General features: G+C 40.4%; 1 protein-coding gene across 7 annotated transcripts in view; it reads right to left on the bottom strand.

The window, feature by feature from the left end:
* Window positions 1-3602: 3602 nt before the first annotated feature.
* The window catches only part of larp1b (La ribonucleoprotein 1B), a 40971-nt gene continuing 24944 nt past the window's right edge, over window positions 3603-19629 (bottom strand). For all 7 annotated transcript variants that reach the window (XM_033988142.2, XM_033988144.2, XM_055231184.1 and 4 more), the window contains 9 exons: window positions 18603-18950; window positions 14876-14987; window positions 14362-14531; window positions 13842-13948; window positions 12091-12251; window positions 10226-10370; window positions 9345-9454; window positions 7816-7943; window positions 3603-4497 (listed from right to left, as the gene is read on the bottom strand). In XM_033988142.2, coding sequence (XP_033844033.1) covers window positions 4201-4497; window positions 7816-7943; window positions 9345-9454; window positions 10226-10370; window positions 12091-12251; window positions 13842-13948; window positions 14362-14531; window positions 14876-14987; window positions 18603-18950 — 1578 coding nt within the window. In that variant the 3' untranslated portion in view covers window positions 3603-4200. The remainder of the gene's footprint in view (window positions 4498-7815; window positions 7944-9344; window positions 9455-10225; window positions 10371-12090; window positions 12252-13841; window positions 13949-14361; window positions 14532-14875; window positions 14988-18602; window positions 18951-19629) is intronic.

The raw sequence follows: 19629 nt of genomic DNA, 5'->3' as shown, positions 1-19629 counted from the left end.
AAACTAAAAAGTTGTGCTCCTCCGAACTAATCTTCTACCGACTTTGAAACAGGCCTGAAACACTGAAGAAATTATTTTATATTATATTGATGACAAAAAATGTGCTGTTCCACAAAATTCATTATGCAACTTTTCAGGTGGGGGGGCTGCTACCTGCTTCCTGTACTTAAGTACACGTTTGAGGTATCTGTACTTTACTTAAGTACATTTTACAGTGTGTACTTTTTACTTTTACTTCACTACATTTGAGAGCAGTATCTACTTTCTACTCCACTACATTTTTTAACTGGACTGAAAAGTAAAATTCTAGTATTTTTTATTATTGTGTGAGACCTGCTGAAAAGGCTGACAGTTTATTTTTCAACACATTCATAATTTGAGTAAAACAAAAATATACAAATAAAACAGAAAAAAAATATCAATTTAGCTGTTTCTGTCGAACAAAATTCAGCTCAAATCTTTATCAAAATCACCACATTTATAAGACTCAAAATCTGCACGAAATACTTTTACTTTTCACTCTTTAAGTACATTTTTAAACAGATACTTCAATGCTTTTACTTAATTAAAAATAAAATGATCACATAAAAAATCTACTGTAGTATTTTTTTGCCCTGGTATCTGTACTTTTACTTAAGTAACAAAATTGAGTACTTCTTTCACGCGTGTGCTTCTCTCCATGGAAATGTTATTGCTTTGGCAGGTTCCTCAGTATGGCATTAAACATCTTCATCTCTATGCAGCCAAAGCAGTTGACACCACCAGGTCAGATCTGTGGAGAGGTGAGCCCGCTCACAGTAAGAATGCCGTTTTTTCTTGGTATAAAAAGAACTGTATTTAATAAATGCAATATAGATACAGATAGATTTTTAAGATTTTGTAAACCATTCGACATTCTACGCATTTACTGATCATGTACTCGGGCTGTCAAAGGTATGAACAATACTAATCAATACTAAAACTAATATAAAACTAGATCCTCAGTTGAACAGGTATCAATACTGAAGTACTTAAGTCCCATTGACAGAAATGAACCTTTCCTGAATGACGTTGAGCTGTAAATTTCACAAGTAGTAAGTATAGACGATGTAGTAAGTATAGACGATAAACGATAATACTGAAACTCATTTACACCACTGACGCAAACACATAAAAGCAGATTTAAACCACAAAAACTATTGCAAATCTAAAATATTGTTACAAATCGTGAGCTTCAAGAAATAAACAGCAGAATGAAACACTTCAGTTCTTAAGTTGAATAAATAACCTCTGACAGATGTAAACTATGACACAGGTTTAGAGTCATGGCCTGCACTTCCCTGTTCTAAAAATAAACTGTCCTCTCCTGTCATTTCTTTTTGCATATAATTAAAAACATTGAACCACTTTAAGTCTAAATCCTTGGTGCAAATTGAATCACATTCGCTGACAGCTGAGGTCGTTTTCTTTGGAACAGAATCCCACTGATCCGGTTTAACTTTCGCTTTCAGCAACTTCTGAAAAAACACGACACGAGACGCCTTTACAATCAACTTTCATTTATATTTTTTTTTATTTTTTTTATTTTTACAATTATCAACATGCATCAAGTACATCATCCTAAAATTCACTCAAAAATAAAACCAAAAAGCTTCTATTAAATCTTTTCCAAAATTGAGAATATAATCGTATATAGCAAATGATTTTTATGTACATTTTTTAAACTTTATCGCTAAAACCTTTTAAAATTCATATTCGATAAAAGAAATGAAGTGCCATAAAAGCACAAGAAAAAAAGCCTTAAAACTTAACACAAGCTAAAATATAATGCATAGCTAAAGCACACACAAACCCAACATTTCATTACAACAAAAGGCCAGAGATGATCTGAGACTCAAATTGTTTCAAATCAAAAGTTTAAAAACAGCAATAAATTATAGTTTGGTTTCGGGAGTAAAACCTGATGTGACATATTAATGTGACATATTAAGAGCTTTTTTGAAGTTGGCAGCATGTGGTCATGTTAGGATTTTACAGGGTTTGAAAGAGGAAATTCTTGGTTTTATTTATTTTTATTTATTTATCTTTATTTATGCAGGGGAACCCAATGAGAATGAATGGGTTGGGGGGGACATCTGGTTTAATAATCTGTAAAAGTAAAACTCTTTGCATGATAGAACATTCTGAAGCCAAACGGACAAAGTGAGTCACTCCTTGATTTCAATGTTCCACTATACAATGTATAAAGCCAATGAAATGTTTATTATTGGAAAATATTTTGGAAAATTTTTAGCAACTTGCGCCATTTATTAACCTTTTTGGCAAATATTTTGAAATGTTTTTCAACTTTTGATTTCCGTTGCTAAGAACAAAATAAAAATGAATTCATATGGACTGAAACTTAATATATTTTGCAAATTAACCACAGACTGTATAAAGAAGTGGACTAAGTGATTGTGACGTCACCCACAGCGTTCGGCTCTAGTCAAGTGAAGCTCATCGAGGCTAGCAGGGGCGGATTTGGAGCCAAGTTCCATATTTGGAATTTCGACTGCAAGTATCATAACCAAAGAAGCAATCAGGAGCGTGGCTGATGAAGGTAACGCCCCTTTCTGCCTGCACCTCTTGTTTAGCAGAGAGCGGGAGCTTAGCATCACATAGTTTGATGCTTTTTGATGCAGGTTTGATTAAACCTGTTAAGTTTTAAGACCAAAATGATGAGTCTGACAGCAGCAGTGACAGAAAGAGGGGCCACAGTTTTTCAATATAAAGTGAATTGGAGCCAGAAGTGCGCCCATGATCACTTCCTGTTTGGCAGCAGCTAGCAGGTTTGGTATATCCATCTATATATACAGTCTATGGAATTAACAAAACATTTTCCAGTAGATCTGTCATATCACCCAGGCCCATACACTGTAGTAAATTAAATCTACCATTACAATAGTACCATTTCAAAATATCCCATAATATGACTTTAAACAGTTCTCCCAGACTGAATACGACTCAATGATCCATGTAGGATTTTAATTAGAAATAGTTGACAGTTTCAGCCTAAGGGTGAATCTGCCAAGACTTGAAAACACTCTGATTGTCATTGGAACAAACCATGAAAAAAAAACAACAGAAAAAATAAAAATAAAATTATGGGATAAATGTATTAAAACTTAAGGCACGTGTCACATTTTGTTTGGCACCAAAGCGAGACAGTAAAATGCAGGGAATGCATTTTTAGCTGTAAACGTTATCGTGTCTATCCTAACGGCATGTTTAAATTGAAATGCTAAAAATTACAAATCTACGAAGTATCTCAAGTCATCTAGAAACAGTGGAAGCCATTTAGATAAAAAAAAAACACATTCAAACCTATGGCACAACTGTAGCTGTTCAGTTTTCTTTGTGTTTCTTTGTAATGGATTTGCATATTCTCTTCATTCCCAAAACACTGAAAGGAAGTAGGCAGACATTTTAATTTTTGTTTTATCGCAAATATTACCTGGCTAATTCCTGGTCACTTTTCTTTACAGATTACAATACTGCTCTCAAACTATCAATACTGCCCCATAACATGTGGCCAGTTCACTTCTTTTGCGGTAGATTTCTTTAAACAATTCTCTCCATATACATTTTTCTCAATTTAATCGCAAATACTAATCTTTTCTTGCAGCATTTCTACCATCTGTACTAGATTTGAACATTCTTTTATCCTTCTCAAACCATCAAAAAAATGAGTGGTAGCCATTTTCAATTTTTCTAACCTTAACTTCATATGTTGCCTGCCTTTTGGTGGTAGGTAATTTTTGACCCAAACTTTTACATATTTCAGGGTCATGTGCTTCTGATGGTTGACCTGATCTCTACTTTCACAAACAGAATCTAAAGTCAGTGATTGCATTTTTTTGTTTTATCAAATTCTACCCAAGACATGTTTAGCTGGTTCTTTCTGTCGGCCTTCTTTACGATACATTCTCAACCTAGCTTAAAATTACAGGACCAATTTAGATTTTTCTCTCCTTGAAATTTGAGCTGGTTAAGTTCACTAGTTGGCGTCTTTCTTCTAAATTCTGGCAGCCATTTTTTTGTTTTGTTTTTAGTCCAATTCTACCCAAAACATGTTTAGCTGGTTCTTTCTGTTTTCCTCCCTTACGATACACACATTAGCACACTAGCTAAAAACCAAGGGACCAATTCTCATTTCTCTTTAAAAATCTGAGCTAACTAGGTTCATTTCTTTCCATCTTTCTTCTTATCGTTGGTAGGATCGGTTTTCTTGGCCTGAGCGGAGGTTGGTTTTGAAGAGGGGTCTTTGGCTGGTTCTTTCCCCGGGACAGGGCTCTCTTTTGGGGTAGAGGAGGAGGCAGCAGCGGAGGGGGTGGGGCTGGAGGTTGGTTGGTTGTTGGTAGCAGAAGGTTTTGGAGCTGGTTTGGAGCTGCTGTTAGAGTTGTGTCTTCTTCGTCTGGTCTGGTCTCCGGCCGAAGATGAGGTACGTCTCCTGCGCGCGCCTTCCTCTCCCAATGGGGGCTGAACAAGAGAGCGTGAAATATGAATATGTTAAGATATTTACTTAAAAATCAGACCACTGCACACTTTAAAGATCGCAGGCTTGTGAGAAAGAGCCATGTACATATGACATTTGTGTAGGAGAAAATACAGAAATATTCCTCAATCATGACATTAAACTAAAGTATCGTTGTCACAGGTGGCTGTATCGATATCACCAAGAGGATTTTTTGGTATATTTTATACGATTATTTTTTAACAGTGCAACAGTTGTGTAGCTTGTTTAGGTAATAAACCTGATACATTAAGTTTTATCATTAAAGAGATCCAACGGATTTCATATTAACTTTATGCAGGAAGTGGTTTAAACAAAAATACTGTTGTAACAATGGATACTGAATGAGACTTTGATCGACGAGAGCGAGCGGCCACAAAGGAGGCAAGGGAATAAAACTTAAATACCAAATTACAAATGCTAATGTTTGTGCTTCCAGGAGCTTCTGAGCCATGTTCTAAACCTGCGGCTCGTTCAGGACAGTTTGGCATGTTTGCGTTGCTCACATGCTTGTTCATGTCGTATGACCGCTATAACCAATCAGAGCTTGAGATTAGCTAGAGCGTAGCAGAAGCTAACGATTAAAAAACGTTTAAGACAGACGGATTTTGACCTGAGAAAAAGTCTATGATCTAAAAAGTGAAAGTTGTAGGTGCCTGATCAGTCCCTGTCAGCCGAACACGAGCAGTTTGTGATTACATTTTGCTCTATGAAAAAATCCTTTCTGGGCGGGAGGGTTTTTTTCTTTGTAGTACAGCTCTAAGCAGCAATCCATCCAGTTATACTAATAGATTCATGTCTGGTACCCAAGTTTTAAAACAGTTGTTCCAAATCTATTTCAGTGGAAAAAAAACTAATATTTTCTGAGGTGAATACAGAGATGTGCCAAAGGGTTTGTGAGCACAAGACAGATTTATACTCACTTTGTCCTGTCACTCAAATCACTTTATTGGCCCAAAGGTAAATGGTGTCATCAGCACTTTGCCTAAAACCAAAGTGTGTTCTTCTTCCTTTATATGACAAGATCTGCAGCTAATAAACCTGTTATATAAAGCGGATTCAGTTTACACCTGCGTACGTCTCAGTTCAAGAACATGGAATTTCATCCACAGGGAAAATTTATCTGGAAAACTCATCTTTATCTATATCCTCCTTTAAAACTCATTAAACAATGATATTATACAACTAAAACTAAACTTTACACAGTGTGGACATGTCTCAGTTGTTCTGTAATAAAGATCACATTGTTTAGTTTCATTACATCTGTTACTCTCATTAGGCTTCATGTGCTGTTTCTTTAAAGCTGCACCGTGTAACTTTCCTGGTGGAGGGCACCCCCACTTGCTTGCCTCCATAGAATATTATTTGCCTGGAATGTTCCACATTAAGCTTATGTCTTATCTCCATGGAGATGTGAGCCAGCCAAGTTACAGGTCAGATGTGATGAGGTTTTTCAAGTTTTTAAAAGTATTTTGGAGAAATAAAATCACCAGTAATGGAATAAATGAAAAATTAATATGTTTAATGCCATACTCTGGAACATTCCAAAGCAGTTTCTATGAAGGCAAGCAGGTAGCAGACCCACCACCTTTTTTACTTCTGGTGCTACAGTCCCTGTGGTAATTATCAGTGAAGTGGCAGTTTGTGTAGTTGATAAACGAGTGTAAAGGTCCAGTTACCTCTTATGTACTTAGCACACAGTTTATCACACGGAACAGGAAAGTTTCACACGAAAGTAAAGAGTGAAAGTAACAGGTCAACAGGGGAACGAGATTCGTTTTATTTCTGAATGTGTATCTAAGCAACTTGAAATTAAATGTGTACCAGTGAAATTAAATGTGTACCAGTTATGCTAACGTAATAAGCTAGTAACATGGGGATTACATGGTATGGCACATTGTTATTTCTGTAATTTTGTTTTTGTCTAACTCGTACTTTGGTTTTATTAAACGACATGGAAAAAGTAGGTCATTTCACATCAGTTCTGTCCTTCTCCATTCACTTTGATGCTACGTGACAATACAGGAATAGATTATTCTCTTTAAGATATAAGTGCATTTAACAAAAGTTTTTATTTGAAATGTCATAAGCTTACTACGGCTGGAGTCGACAAAATAAATTCTTGTTGGACTAAAGACGTGTGCTGCTGTTTGATTGGTCGACTGAAAAGGGGGCATGCACAGACCATATAAACAAGCGGACTAAGCGAGTGTGAAGTCATCCATACGCGAGTTCCATTTTTAGAATTGAGACTGCAACTCTCATAGCAACCAAAAAGCCAATCCGAAGCAAGGCTATTGAAGGTAACCCTTAACAGCGTTGCTAAGCGCCCACTCCGTGCTAACCCAGGGTGCGGGCGCTTAGCGTTAGCAACAGGTTTGATTGACAGCGTTGCTAACGGAAGCAACCTCGGGGAAAACAAGGCAGCGATTTGTCTGTTATTAATGTTCATATTTTAACTTACTGACACAGTAGTGAAATAAAAATCGAGGATCATATAGGGTGGGTTAATACGAACATTTAAGACCAAAATGACGAATCTGACAGCTGCAGTTAGAGAGAGGGGTCACAGTTTTTCAATAGAAAGTGAATTGGAGCAGGAAGCGCGCCCATGATCACTTCCCATTTGGAACGCCGTGGCTAGCAGGTTAGCTATGTACATTTATATATACAGTTTATGGGGGCGTGGCAAAAGCTCTCAAAATGATTACGCATCTATGTGTATTTGACCCAAACTGCACTCACAAGACTACACCTGCAGGAGAGCTCATGCAAAAATGTAAAAAATTGTATTTATGTAAAAAATTACTAGGAAACAAGACATCATAAGTTTGAGCTGATGTTTTACAAATGAATACAAAAAATGCCAAATCTTCAGCTCCCCCACCCCCTCAGTTTCTGCTGTTGTCTGGTCTGGACTGGTCTTCAAGATTTTTAATGATAAAACTGCTGTCTGAATTATTACCATGACCCTGAAGTCCTCCAGGTGTTTGATTCTTATCATGACCCTGAAGTTCAATTCAATTCAATGTATTTTTGTAATGCCCAAAATCACAACAACAGTTGTCTCGAAGGGCGTTCATGTTTTGGTTGATGGGGGAAACCGGAGTACCCGGAGGAAACCCATCCAGACACGGGGAGAAACATGCAAAACTCCACACAGAAAGGCTTGGGCGACCCGGGGATCGAACCAAACCTTCTTGCTGTGAGGCATGAGTGTTGCCACTCAGCCACCATGCCGCCGACACACAAAAACAAGTCCTCTAGATGTCTCTGATCCTTACCATGACCCTGAAGTCCTCCAGGTTTCTGAACTTGGACAGATGCTCCTGCAGTTTGGGATCGATCGTCTGGTTCTTAATTCTGGAGTATTTCAAAAACGCCCAAAACTTCTCCAGTCCGTACAGCTGACCTGAACAAACAGGATTAAAATAACAACATCATGACCGTAATCCTGTAGTTTAGATCTGTACAAACATGTTCTGAAATGTCCCTGTGTGTCAGATGCCCTCCCTGTGTCTCTATGGGGTCGTATTCCGGATAAAAGCTGTTAACCCTGTAGTTCAGACTGGTGCAAACATGTTCTGAAATGTGTTGTGTTAGTTTGTCAGTTCTTCTGGATGAGTTTAAAATCTGAACTTTGAACCAAATCCTGCTTTTAAAGGTCCTATATTAGACAAAACTGACTTGTGAGCTTTAAACCATGTTAGAATGCTGTCACCTCCCCAAAAACAAACATACCATGTTTGAGTAACACTTATTAGTCTGTCTAAATCTTCAAAGCTCAAAATGCTCTGTTCCACCTTGTGATGTCATGAAGTGGGAGTTTTCAAGTTAACAGCTCCTTTTACCTTTAGTTCAGTAGAGATTGGCAATTCCAGCACTGAAATTATCAAATGATTCTAGTGAAGGTGTATGGAGTTTAAGAACACAGTGGAGCACTTCCTGTATTACCACATGATGACATCACAAGGTGGAACAGAGTGTTTTCTATGTGAGAGAAGAATTCAGCCTAAATATACAGGGTTTGTGTGTTAAACATGTGTGAATGAAACAAAACAACTTCAGGTGTGTTTGTTATGAGAAAACAACACTAGAACAGAAATCTGAAAATAGTGTAATATGGACCTTTAAAACAAATAGCTAATTCAATTTTTACTGAGTCGTTCAGCTCAAGAGGAGATGAAGATGAAGATGCTGCGATGGTCCAGTGTTTTGAGGTACTATTTTAACCAGAGCATCTGTTCTGTTTATATCTCGTTCCATTGCTCAGTCCAAACAGGTGCAAATATCGACTGTAATCCTAGTTTTGTTTTGGGTAAATGTAAGGTGGGGTTGCCAAGACACAAATTAATCTGAGTATCTGTGGTTATGAATATTATTTAAAACATTTCATGTTATATGCGAAATAAAAGGAGCTGTACCTGATTTAAAAAACTAGTAACAAAGTTACTCCTCACTTATCTTATGCACGCAGAACATCCTAATGATTCACATTGATGAGTTTAGAAGAGCTTTTCACAACTTTCAGAGACCACAGCGGAATTCTGCGGTCATGATAATGCAAACAACAACTAGCGTGCTATCAGAGCACTGGGGTTTATTTCCTGGTTCTTGGACAATGAAACGCTTTATAATGAGATGTAGACAGAACACAGCAGACTTATTTTGAGTTCAGGAGCTGCTTTTATAACATATCTGCACTGGGCTGAGACTCATTTGACTTAAAAACATAGAAAAGGGTACAGTCCCTTAAAACAGAAGACTTTCTGCAGACTTTGTGATTATACTTGGACCTCGTTTTCACATTTACCTTTCTCAAAATCCCTGAGTGTTTCTTCCTGGAAGTCTTTGAACAGATCGAGCCTGAACCTTCGCTCCAAACCGTAGCTGTAGTATCTGAACAGGCACTCCAACCCGTACCTACAACACACACAAGTAAATATGATGAAATACTCAGACCTTTGACCTCCTCCCATCACACCTGGCTCCTATGACCCCAGGTGTGTTGACTCAGGACCGGCTGTGGATCTGAACCGGTTTCACAGAGGGACTTTTGGGGAACTGCTCTGGTCTGGTTTAAATAAATGTGTCTGGCTCATCACATTTTTTACATCACAGATCCAGGTGCAGAGAATTACAACAGTGTGGAGGATTTACACAAAGCTTCAGGTTGTGTTTCTAATAAAACTGTCTGTTTTCATAAATGGAAATAAAAACAAAAATAAAACATGCATATGTTGGTTATCGTTTGTTTGAACATAAAGTAATTTATTATTAATCAAATATATTAATAAGTTCCAAAACTAAAATATGAAATGAAAGACAATGTGATGTAGTTTAAATAAAACTCAGCTGATCCAAACAGACAAAGCCCTGGCTCCTCAGAGACAGGAATGTGCAGGTCAGCAGCTGGAGATGTCCTGGTAACTCTATGTAAACAAAACAAATGTGTGGTTATCCTGTCTCCTCCCTCCTTACCAGGAGGTTGTGGGTTTGACTCCTGATCCCTGAGTGTGAATGCTCTCCCTCTGTCACTGTGACAGAATGTCCACTCCTGTTTCGTCCTCTCAGTGACCAGGTTGATCTCTCTGAGTGGAGTGTGCGTGTTATCCCTATGTTACTGCGGCAGAGTGGTTATCCTGTGTCCTCCCTCTCACCAGGGGGTTGTGGGTTCGACTCCTGACCTCTCACCTGTAGTTGTCCTTGGCGTCCTCCAGGGCGTACTGTTTAAACTCCTCGTACATTTTTCTGTTGAAATTGTCTCGGAGGAAAAAAGACCAAAACCGAAACAGTGTGTTCATCTCTTGAGAGAGGCCTGCGCCCAGCCGCTTCCTCTCTGCAACAAAAAGAAGAAAAGAATATGTTTAGAAAGAGAAAATGATGAAAACACAACACAAGTCTGGAGAATCCTGGACAATGGCCCCATAGACTATTTATATAAATGGACATAGCTAACCCGCTAGTTACCATGTTCCAAACAGGAACTCACTCTACATGATCCTGAGGTTTTTATTTCACTTCATTTTGTCCGTAAATCAAGATATGAACATTAATAACAGATAAATGAGGTGCCTTCTTTCCCTGAGGCTGCTCCCACTAGTGTTAGCAACTCTTTTGACTTTGCATTGCTAAAGGCCTGCGTTACCCTCAACAGCCTGGCTCCAGATTGGCTCTTTGGTTACTATGGTACTCACAATTGGAACTTCACCCCTATAACTGCTCTAGCCTCGATGAGCTTCATTTGGAGCCGAAGGCTGTGGGTGATGTCACACATTTAGTACACTGCTTTATACAGTCTGTCGTCTAACCCCACAGTACTACTTGGGCTACATATTGACATAACAAAAATCACACTTTGTTGTTCATCGTCTCAGAAACAAAACGTAACTAAAGTCGTGTTGGGCTTTTAATCAAATCTGAATCATGGTTATTTTAATGATGAGGTGGAGTTAGTCATGTGGCTTTAAAGCAGTGCTTCTCAATTATTTTCTATCATGCCCCCCCTATAAAGAAGAAAAAAATCCCCCTCCCCCCCAAATAAAAAATAAAATTAAATAAACATCAAATGACTAAATTAAAATTAAATAAATATCAAAATAATACATTAAAATTAAATAAATATCAAATTAAAGCAAGTAATTTAGCAATTTGTTACACCACCTTATATGATGCTCAGTGCTCGCTGCTTTAAGTGACATTTACAAAGCGGGATAATTATTGGCAATATTTGACACGTTTACGCTGAAAAAACTCCAGCGTCTTATCAGCGTGACTGAGGTGTAATGAGGTCTCTTAATTTATTTGGCTTCATACTGTCCGCTTTTCAGACACAGCAGACACCCGTCTGTCCTCGTGTCCCACCGGAGTCACGGTGAAGCCAAGCGCTAAATACGCTTCATCAGACTTCCTCGTCTTATTTTTCGGGTGACTTTACCTCCGTCTATATCCGCCTTTCTTTTCATCCCTGTTAAAATGTTTTCCATAGTGTCTCTTTAGCAAAAGTGTTTCTTGTTCACTGCCCTGTGTCACGATCTGTTCGCTCTCTCCTGCTCTTTGCTGTGTGCGCGCTGCGTACAGCGCGTACAGTACTACAGTGTCATACGCGGAGTCATACGTGCCCCCCACAGCCCCCCCAGGGGGGCGCGCCCCACTATTTGAGAACCACTGCTTTAAAGCAACAAATTGGACCTTTTTATGCTCATAGAAATGATTAAAACTATGTTTTGTTTATGTAAATCAATCAATGAAACTGATCAATATGTTGTATTTCCCTAAACTATATATCACATCTATACTTCACAAACTGTAGGACAGAAAGAAACAATCAGAAGAAAATATGTGAAATGCTGTGTCTGAAACAATTAAACACACAGGAACCCACAGTAAAGTAACTGCATTATAAGAAGACCACTCCTCCATTTGAACCGTCCTAACCCCTGTTATTTCCTGTTTGAGTAGTAGCAGTAGTAGCAGTATTAGTACTCGCGGTATTTGTAGTATTTCTAAACATTCCAGATGTGTACTTTAGTCCTGACTTCAGTACAAATGGTTCTCACCGTTGAGGCAGCGTCGTCTGTACTTGTGGTAGCCCTGCTGGGTGAAGCCGTTGTCCCGCAGCAGCTCGTGGGACGGGTGCCAGAACTTTGGGAAAGACTGAGGCGTGCAGCCGTATGAGCCTGAGATCGGAGCGCCGTCAGAGGGGGAGGCATTCGAACTGCTGTGGGAGAAGAGCAGAAGAGGGAGACATTAAATCGGCCCTATTGTGCGTGTGTGTGCTCTATAGTTCTCATCTCCGACACTCATGGATCGTCATGTTATAATTTGCAAATTTTTAATCACAATATTCTTCTAAAACAAAACAAGTCTGCTGACATCCGCGTTAGAAAACTGCAAACTCGTATTTCCTGGTTCTAGTCAGGACCTGAGCAGCAGTGTTCTGGATGTACTGCAGCTGTCTTAACACTTGTTTGGAGAGGCCAGTGAGCAGGCCGTTACAGTAGTCTAACCTACTGGAGACAAATACATAGATAAATAAAACTGGAGAAGGATGTGCGTACATCACAGTGGGCACGAACGTCACAGTGGGCATGTACCGGTGGAGGCGAAAACAGGGGTTGACAAAAAGCGTCTTGAAAATAGAAGATTAAAGATGCTCAGACATGAATCTCTCCAAATGCAACTTCAGAGGCTCAGTAAGACTCGAAGGTTGGTTAGCACAGGGTTAAAAGATCTCATCTGAAAAGTCCTGTTTGCAGAACAGGTCTGATTTAAGTATTCATGGGTTTCAGAAAAATGAGAAATTGGGACCACTGTCATAGTGATTAACAGAATATATTATAACTTTTGAATGGGGAAAAGCTGTATTTTATTAATACCTTTGAGCCTAAACTGTGGTCAAGTACCACCACGTATACATTTGATTTTAGTAAAGAAACTGTACTCTAAATATCACCAAATAAAAAAGTAACCAGAATGTAGTTATGTGATGTGAATTTTCATCACTGACCATCTATCCCCTACAGAGGGCACTATTTAAGGGGTACACCATTTTTAGTGGTGTCCAAATGTTGGTGAAAAAGTAATGCACTCAAAATTTCCCACAATGCACCTTGAAAAGTATTGGCATCAGTGGTCACTAGAGCAGTCAATATAGACCACAATGCATTGGGAGAGTTGTAAAAACACCAGTGGACAGAGACAGGTCTTTAACCAGACACGACTGAATGAAGCAGATAGAAGCGCTGGTTTATGTCACTGTTGATCCTGATTATGAATAACACACTCTTAAATAAACCGTGATGGTGTTAAGTTACTAGCGTTAGCCGCTTTAGCTCGAGCTGTTAACAGAGCAAGAATTTTCACATCTCAGTAAAACATTTTTAAAAATCTAGTCCGTTTATGTCCAGTTTGACATAAATGTGTCTTATCATTATTAGTCCATAAAGACTTGCGATCATTATTTATGACACAAATCAACTTTTATCAGAGTTTAGACTTTTTTCACCCAGTCACATGACCTGAGTCTATAGAGCCTCATTCACAGAGAGATTCAGACACTCACTGGAGTCCACTAAAGCCTGCAGGGCTGTGGAGTGAACGAGGGGTCAGGGGCTGTGGAGTGAACGAGGGGTCAGGGGCTGTGGAGTGAACGAGGGGTCAGGGGCTGTGGAGTGAACGAGGGGTCAGGGGCTGTGGAGTGAACGAGGGGTCAGGGGCTGTGGAGTGAACGAGGGGTCAGGGGCTGTGGAGTGAATGAAGGGTCAGGGGCATAGTTTTGGAGACAAGCTAAAGTGATTGTATTTTGTACCTTATAGACGCGGACCGCGGCCGGTGCTCTCTGGAGTCCAGGACCCAGCCAATGTGCGCCTCCAGTGGCGGGTTTGAGCTATGACGAGTTTTCTTCTTACGAGGAGTCTGACAAAATCAATAGAAGGTACATTAGTAAACTGTTGATAGAAAAAATGAAATGATATGACTTCTTGATTACTGTTACACTATTCAGCCAATGTAAAATACTTATTTATAAAGTCTGTCAAGGTTATTATGAAAATGGAATGTTGTGGTCACAGCGGTGCACTATGTCGTTCCCACAAACCAGTGGACGACAGGTTCAAACCTTGCGCGCTCCATTTTACATGAACGCTAATGTTTTAATGAATACGGTTGAAACCAGAAGTTTACATACACTACAGAAAAAGACGCATACTTTTTTTTTTCTCACCGTCACATGAAATCTGACTAAACTTTTCCTTTTTTTGGTCAATCAAAGAATATTGTTTTTACAGACACCAACAGAAACAGTAGAGGAATAAGCCCCTTCCCCTCACCTGCGCATCAATGGTCCCGCCCTCCTTGATGACGGGGTAAAACCTGGGCGTCTTGTTGGGGTCACACCGGCCCGGTGTGCGAGGCGTTCGAGGGACGCGGGACGCGGGAGTGCCCGGAGACTCAGGGACTGTTTTAGGCAATGAACGAGACAGGTCCACTCCACTGTCCACTGGAACAATACAACAGAGTGTTAATGAACCAGGACCAAACCAGGACCAAACCAGGACCAAACCAGGACCAAACCAGGGCCAAACCAGGACCAAACCAGGACCAAACCAGGACCAAACCAGGACCAAACCAGGACCAAACCAGGACCAAACCAGGACCAAAGAAGTAACTTTTTTTGGTAGAGGGCCCACCCCCTTCACGTCTCCATAGACATGCAAATTTACAATGGTACCTCTAAAGTAAAACAACACAGTAATTCTAGTAATCTTAAAAAAATATTGAATTATGGGATGTAAATATCTTCTTGGGAGTTTGAATTACATAATAACAGGAAGCAGTTGTTACCTGGCTGAGGAAGGGGCAGGACGTCCTGGTTGGGGTCGACAGGTGGTTTGGGCGTCAGTGTGTCAAACTCATCCTGACTGATCACATTCAACTTCTTAAAACTCTCAGATTCCTAAAGAAACATACAGAAAAATTAAGATGAATTTGAATAAAAATTAACATAAGAATCAGAGATGAAAGCGAAACCAGGTTCAAATATAATAAAGTTATTGGCAGACAGAGGAGAGACCATAGACTGTATATATGAATTGACTTTTTCATTTTAATAAAAGGGACATGGAGGTAATCTCGTAGTGTCCCATATGTGTGCAGATTATATGTTGTTGTCCCTATAGCCTCATTTCCATGTGTGCAGCAGTAACATGACGTTCTTCCCACAGTCTCTGGTTCAGATAAACGTTTGTGACATGGAGCAGATGTGTCACTTCGACTTTGTTCAGGTGAAACTTTCCCACACGCTCAAACTTTACCCTAACACACTGCACCGGCCTAGGCAAAACATGGACAGAGAGAGGAGGGGAGAGGAGGAGAAAGGAGAGAGAAGGAGAGAGGAGGATAGAGGAGGATAGAGGAGAAGAGAGGAGGATAGAGGAGGATAGAGGAGGAGAGCGGAGGATAGAGGAGGAGGGAGGAGAGAGGAGGATAGAGGAGGGGAGAGGAGGAGAGAGGAGGATAGAGGAGGGGAGTGGAGGAGAGAGGAGGATAGAGGAGGAGAGGAGGAGAGAGGAGGATAGAGGAGGGGAGTGGAGGAGAGAGGAGGAGAGAGGAGGATAGAGGAGGATAGAGGAGGGGAGAGGAGGAGAGAGGAGGAGAGAGGAGGAGAGAGGAGGGGAGAGGAGGGGAGAGGAGGGGAGAGGAGGGGAGAGGAGGGGAGAGGAGTATAGAGGAGGAGAGAGGAGGATAGAGGAGGATAGAGGAGGATAGAGGAGGGGAGAGGAGGAGAGAGGAGGAGAGAGGAGGGGAGAGGAGGGGAGAGGAGGGGAGAGGAGGGGAGAGGAGTATAGAGGAGGAGAGAGGAGGATAGAGGAGGGGAGTGGAGGGGAGGGGAGTGGAGGAGGAGAGAGAAGAGAGGAGGGGAGTGGAGGGGAGAGAAGGAGAGAGGAGGGGGCTTGTGGATACAGGTTTAAACCACAGTCTGTATAAAGAAGTGGACAAAGTGAGTGTGACGTCACCCACAGCACTCGGCTCCAGTCAAATGAAGCTCATCAAGGGTAGAGCAGTTATAGGGGCCAATTTGGGGCAGAGTTCTGGAACTCCGACCACGACTATAATAGCAACCAAAGAGCCAATCCAAGGTAACACTGACCTACTCAGTTCAAAGGTCAGTATTGTGCACATGACAAAACCAGTGCACAGCTTGAGAGCTCTATGAAAATGCGCTGAATACAGTTTCTTACCCCAAAAACATGGCAGAAAAAAATGATCACTTTCACAATGAATTTTAAAACCGTAAAATAAACCTGCGAGTGTCTCATCTGGGAGGCGATGGTAAAGCGGCACAACATGGAAGGACATTTCACTACGTGTCGCAAAAGCTCCACACTAACTACTCGCAGGGCGCGCTACAGCAGAAAAAGCCCTGAGCTAAAGGTCAACAGGTTTTTTTCACGAGATCGGCGAAAAAGTCACAAAAAGCAACCGAGATTTATTTAAAAATATGTAAGTTGATTTTTCTTTAACATTACATAATAGATAACTTTTTGAAACGTGGTGCAACATAGTTTGTTTTATTAAAAGGTTTGTCAGTGGCTGGTGAAAATGGGACATTTTGAGATGTAGTGATGTGTCATCGGAAAACTTAATTACTAAGATTAATAGTGCAAGTGCTGAATATTGACATCCATTTCTCACCTTGCTGTTATTGTTGATTGTGAGACATTATTAATGTGATCAGTGTCTTCACATAGATGATTATCATGAATCATTATTAATAATGTATATTCAGAAGGGCGTCTCCAACTGGTAGCCCTTCATATGGCTCAGTATCCATGAAGTAGCTCTCAGTTTCAACATTTACATTAGACCAAAATGATGAGTCTGACAGCAGCAGGTACAGAGAGAAGGGGCACAGTTTTTCAGTGTAAAGTGAACTGGAGCCAGAGTCAATGAAGTTGGAAGTGCGCCCATGATCACTTCCTATTTGGAACTTGGCGGCTAGCAGGTTAGCTGTGTCCATTTATGTATACAGTCTATGGTTGCTTCTTTGAAATATCCACTTTAAAAACACAGTAAGTTGCTTTCTCTTGTGCAGAAATACTATCCTCTGTGGTAGTTGTTGTGGCCCGGTTGCTCTATGGTTAGCGGCTCTTCTGAACTTCTGGTGACAGTTTTAAACTGACGTGGGTCCAAAAATAGAACGTTTTCCTATCTCTGCCCAGGCTCCTCAGTGTGAGCAGACTGACCTGGTTTGGGCTCTAGTGACACTGGGATACACCCTTACATAACGCTGCTTTAATAAAACTATGGCCTAGATCAGATGACAACTCCCACTTTCTTTTCAAGGATGCCACAGTGACCCAGTTCCATTATGAAGAGTGCATCAGGATACTACACTTTCAAACTCGACTTCGACACAATTAGACTCAATACCGATTCTGATACCACAATCATAATAAAAATACTCTTTTAGACAATACACTGTGATGTTCCACATTACATGTTGGTACTTTGTTTTATATTCTCACGTGGCCTTCTATCTGTGTAATCCCTGTGTCTAGTAGGTTCATAGTGGTCCATATGTGTATACTCATCTATGTGTCTTATAATTGTTCTGATACAGCTCAATATTATTCTAAAGATATTCAGGAAAAGTTCATTTCTGTCCTGTCAGTGGGACTTTCTTTGTATCGATACCTGTGAAAAATGAATATGTAGTATCAATATTAGTTTTAGTATTAGGATCTGATTTTCTATACTTTTAACAAGGCTAAATATAAATTGGTTTGTATCGTGTAGCCATAAGGCATTTAAAGGTGCCCTATGAAACTTTTCTGGTGGTCCATGACCCCTTAAAATTATTCCGCTTTGTCTTGAATGTTCCACAGTATGGCCTTAACCTTCTGGTATTTATTCAGTTACAGTTGCTCCAAAATCCTTTGAAAAACATGTTATATCTGTTTGTGTGAGCGGGCTCATCTCTCCACAGATCAGTTTAATGCCATACTGTGGAATTCCAGACAAGCCAATAACATCTCCATGGAGACAAGCAGGTTGTGTAAAAGCTACATGCTGGACCATTCATTAGGATGTAACGTGATTATCTGCTTCTTTTGAGAGACTTTCCTGTGATTGGTTAACTCTACCAGTCACTCACTCACATGTGTCCTGTGCTCAGGTCTCTGCTCTGGCTCCTGTGGCTCAGAGAATAGACTTTAAAGCAGCTCTGCTTGTAACAAGTCTCTCCATGGACCAGCACCAAAGAACATCTCCCACATGTTGGAGCCACATGAACCATCTCACACTCTGCGGACTTCAGGAACCGGCCTTGTGCTGTAGTCCTGCTGTAATCCTGCTGTAATCCTGCTGTAGTCCTGCTGTAGTCCTGCTGTAGTCCTGCTGTAGTCCTGCTGTAGTCCTGCTGTAGTCCTGCTGTAGTCCTGGTTTTGTTGTATTGTGATTTTAATGTCTTTCTTATTCTGTAAGCATGTTGAATTACTTTGTGGACTAATTGTGCTGTACAAATAATTTTGCTTTGCCTTTGAGAGCCACTGCTCTAACTCATCTTTACCTTTGTGGTCTCGATTTGCTCCTCTCCCTTCCACAGATCCTGCTCATAATAGTACAGGCCGTCATTGATGGCTTTGGCCAGGTCTGCAGTGATCTTGGCTCTGGACTCATGGTTGCCTGTTCGATCCCCGCCCGGATGTTTGCGCAGGTATGGCGGCGTTTGGGTCACTATCAGGAGCTTGTCCACGTCCGTGTCGTCCAGCTCGTAGTCCGAATCCTCGTCGGACCAATCCGTAAACTGATTTTTCCTCGGTGCCATCTGCTCCATCTCCTCATCAAACAGAAAGTCCAGCTCTTCTTGATCTGGTTCGGGCTGAAGAGGCGGGTCAGAGGGCCGGTCTGAACGCTCCTACAGGACAAGAACAACAGTTATAGAACGGCTATGATCGTTATTGTTGTATATGTGACAGATGGAACTATCTTTATTCTTTCGTTCTGATGTTTTTTCTACTCTACAATAAGATTTGAGCTGTAGAAGTTTGAATAAATAACTCCTTATAAATACACACTTAACAGTTTCATTCTGCAACTCAATATTTTAACCATATTGTACATTTTGAATAGTTTTTTGTTAATAATTTTACTATAGGATTATTGTGCCAGTAGTATAAATTAGTTTCAATATTATCTCAGTATATCTCGGTACTAACCACACAGACTGTATAAAGAAGTGGACTAAGTGAGTGTGACGTCACCCACAGCGTTCGGCTCCAGTTAAATGAAACTCATCGAGGCTAGAGCAGTTATAGGGGCCAATTTGGAGCCGAGTTCCATATTTGGAATTTCAACCACGAGTATCATAGCAACCAAAGAGCCAATCCAGAGTGAAGCTGTTGAAGGTAACGTCCCTTCCCACCCACACCACTGGTTCAGCAAGGAGCAGGTGCTTTTTTATTAATGTTCATATCTTGATTTACAGACACAATAGTGAAATAAAAACCCCAGGATCATGTACAGCGGGTTAATATGAACATTTTAAGATCAAAATGACAAGTCTGACAGCAGCAGTTACAGAAAGAGGGGAGGGA

This window comes from Periophthalmus magnuspinnatus, chromosome 22 (genome assembly GCF_009829125.3).
Source record: "Periophthalmus magnuspinnatus isolate fPerMag1 chromosome 22, fPerMag1.2.pri, whole genome shotgun sequence".
NCBI classification, from domain to species: Eukaryota; Metazoa; Chordata; class Actinopteri; order Gobiiformes; family Gobiidae; genus Periophthalmus; species Periophthalmus magnuspinnatus.
Note: the sequence above shows the minus strand (reverse complement) of the source record. Positions and strands in the feature narration are given on the sequence as shown.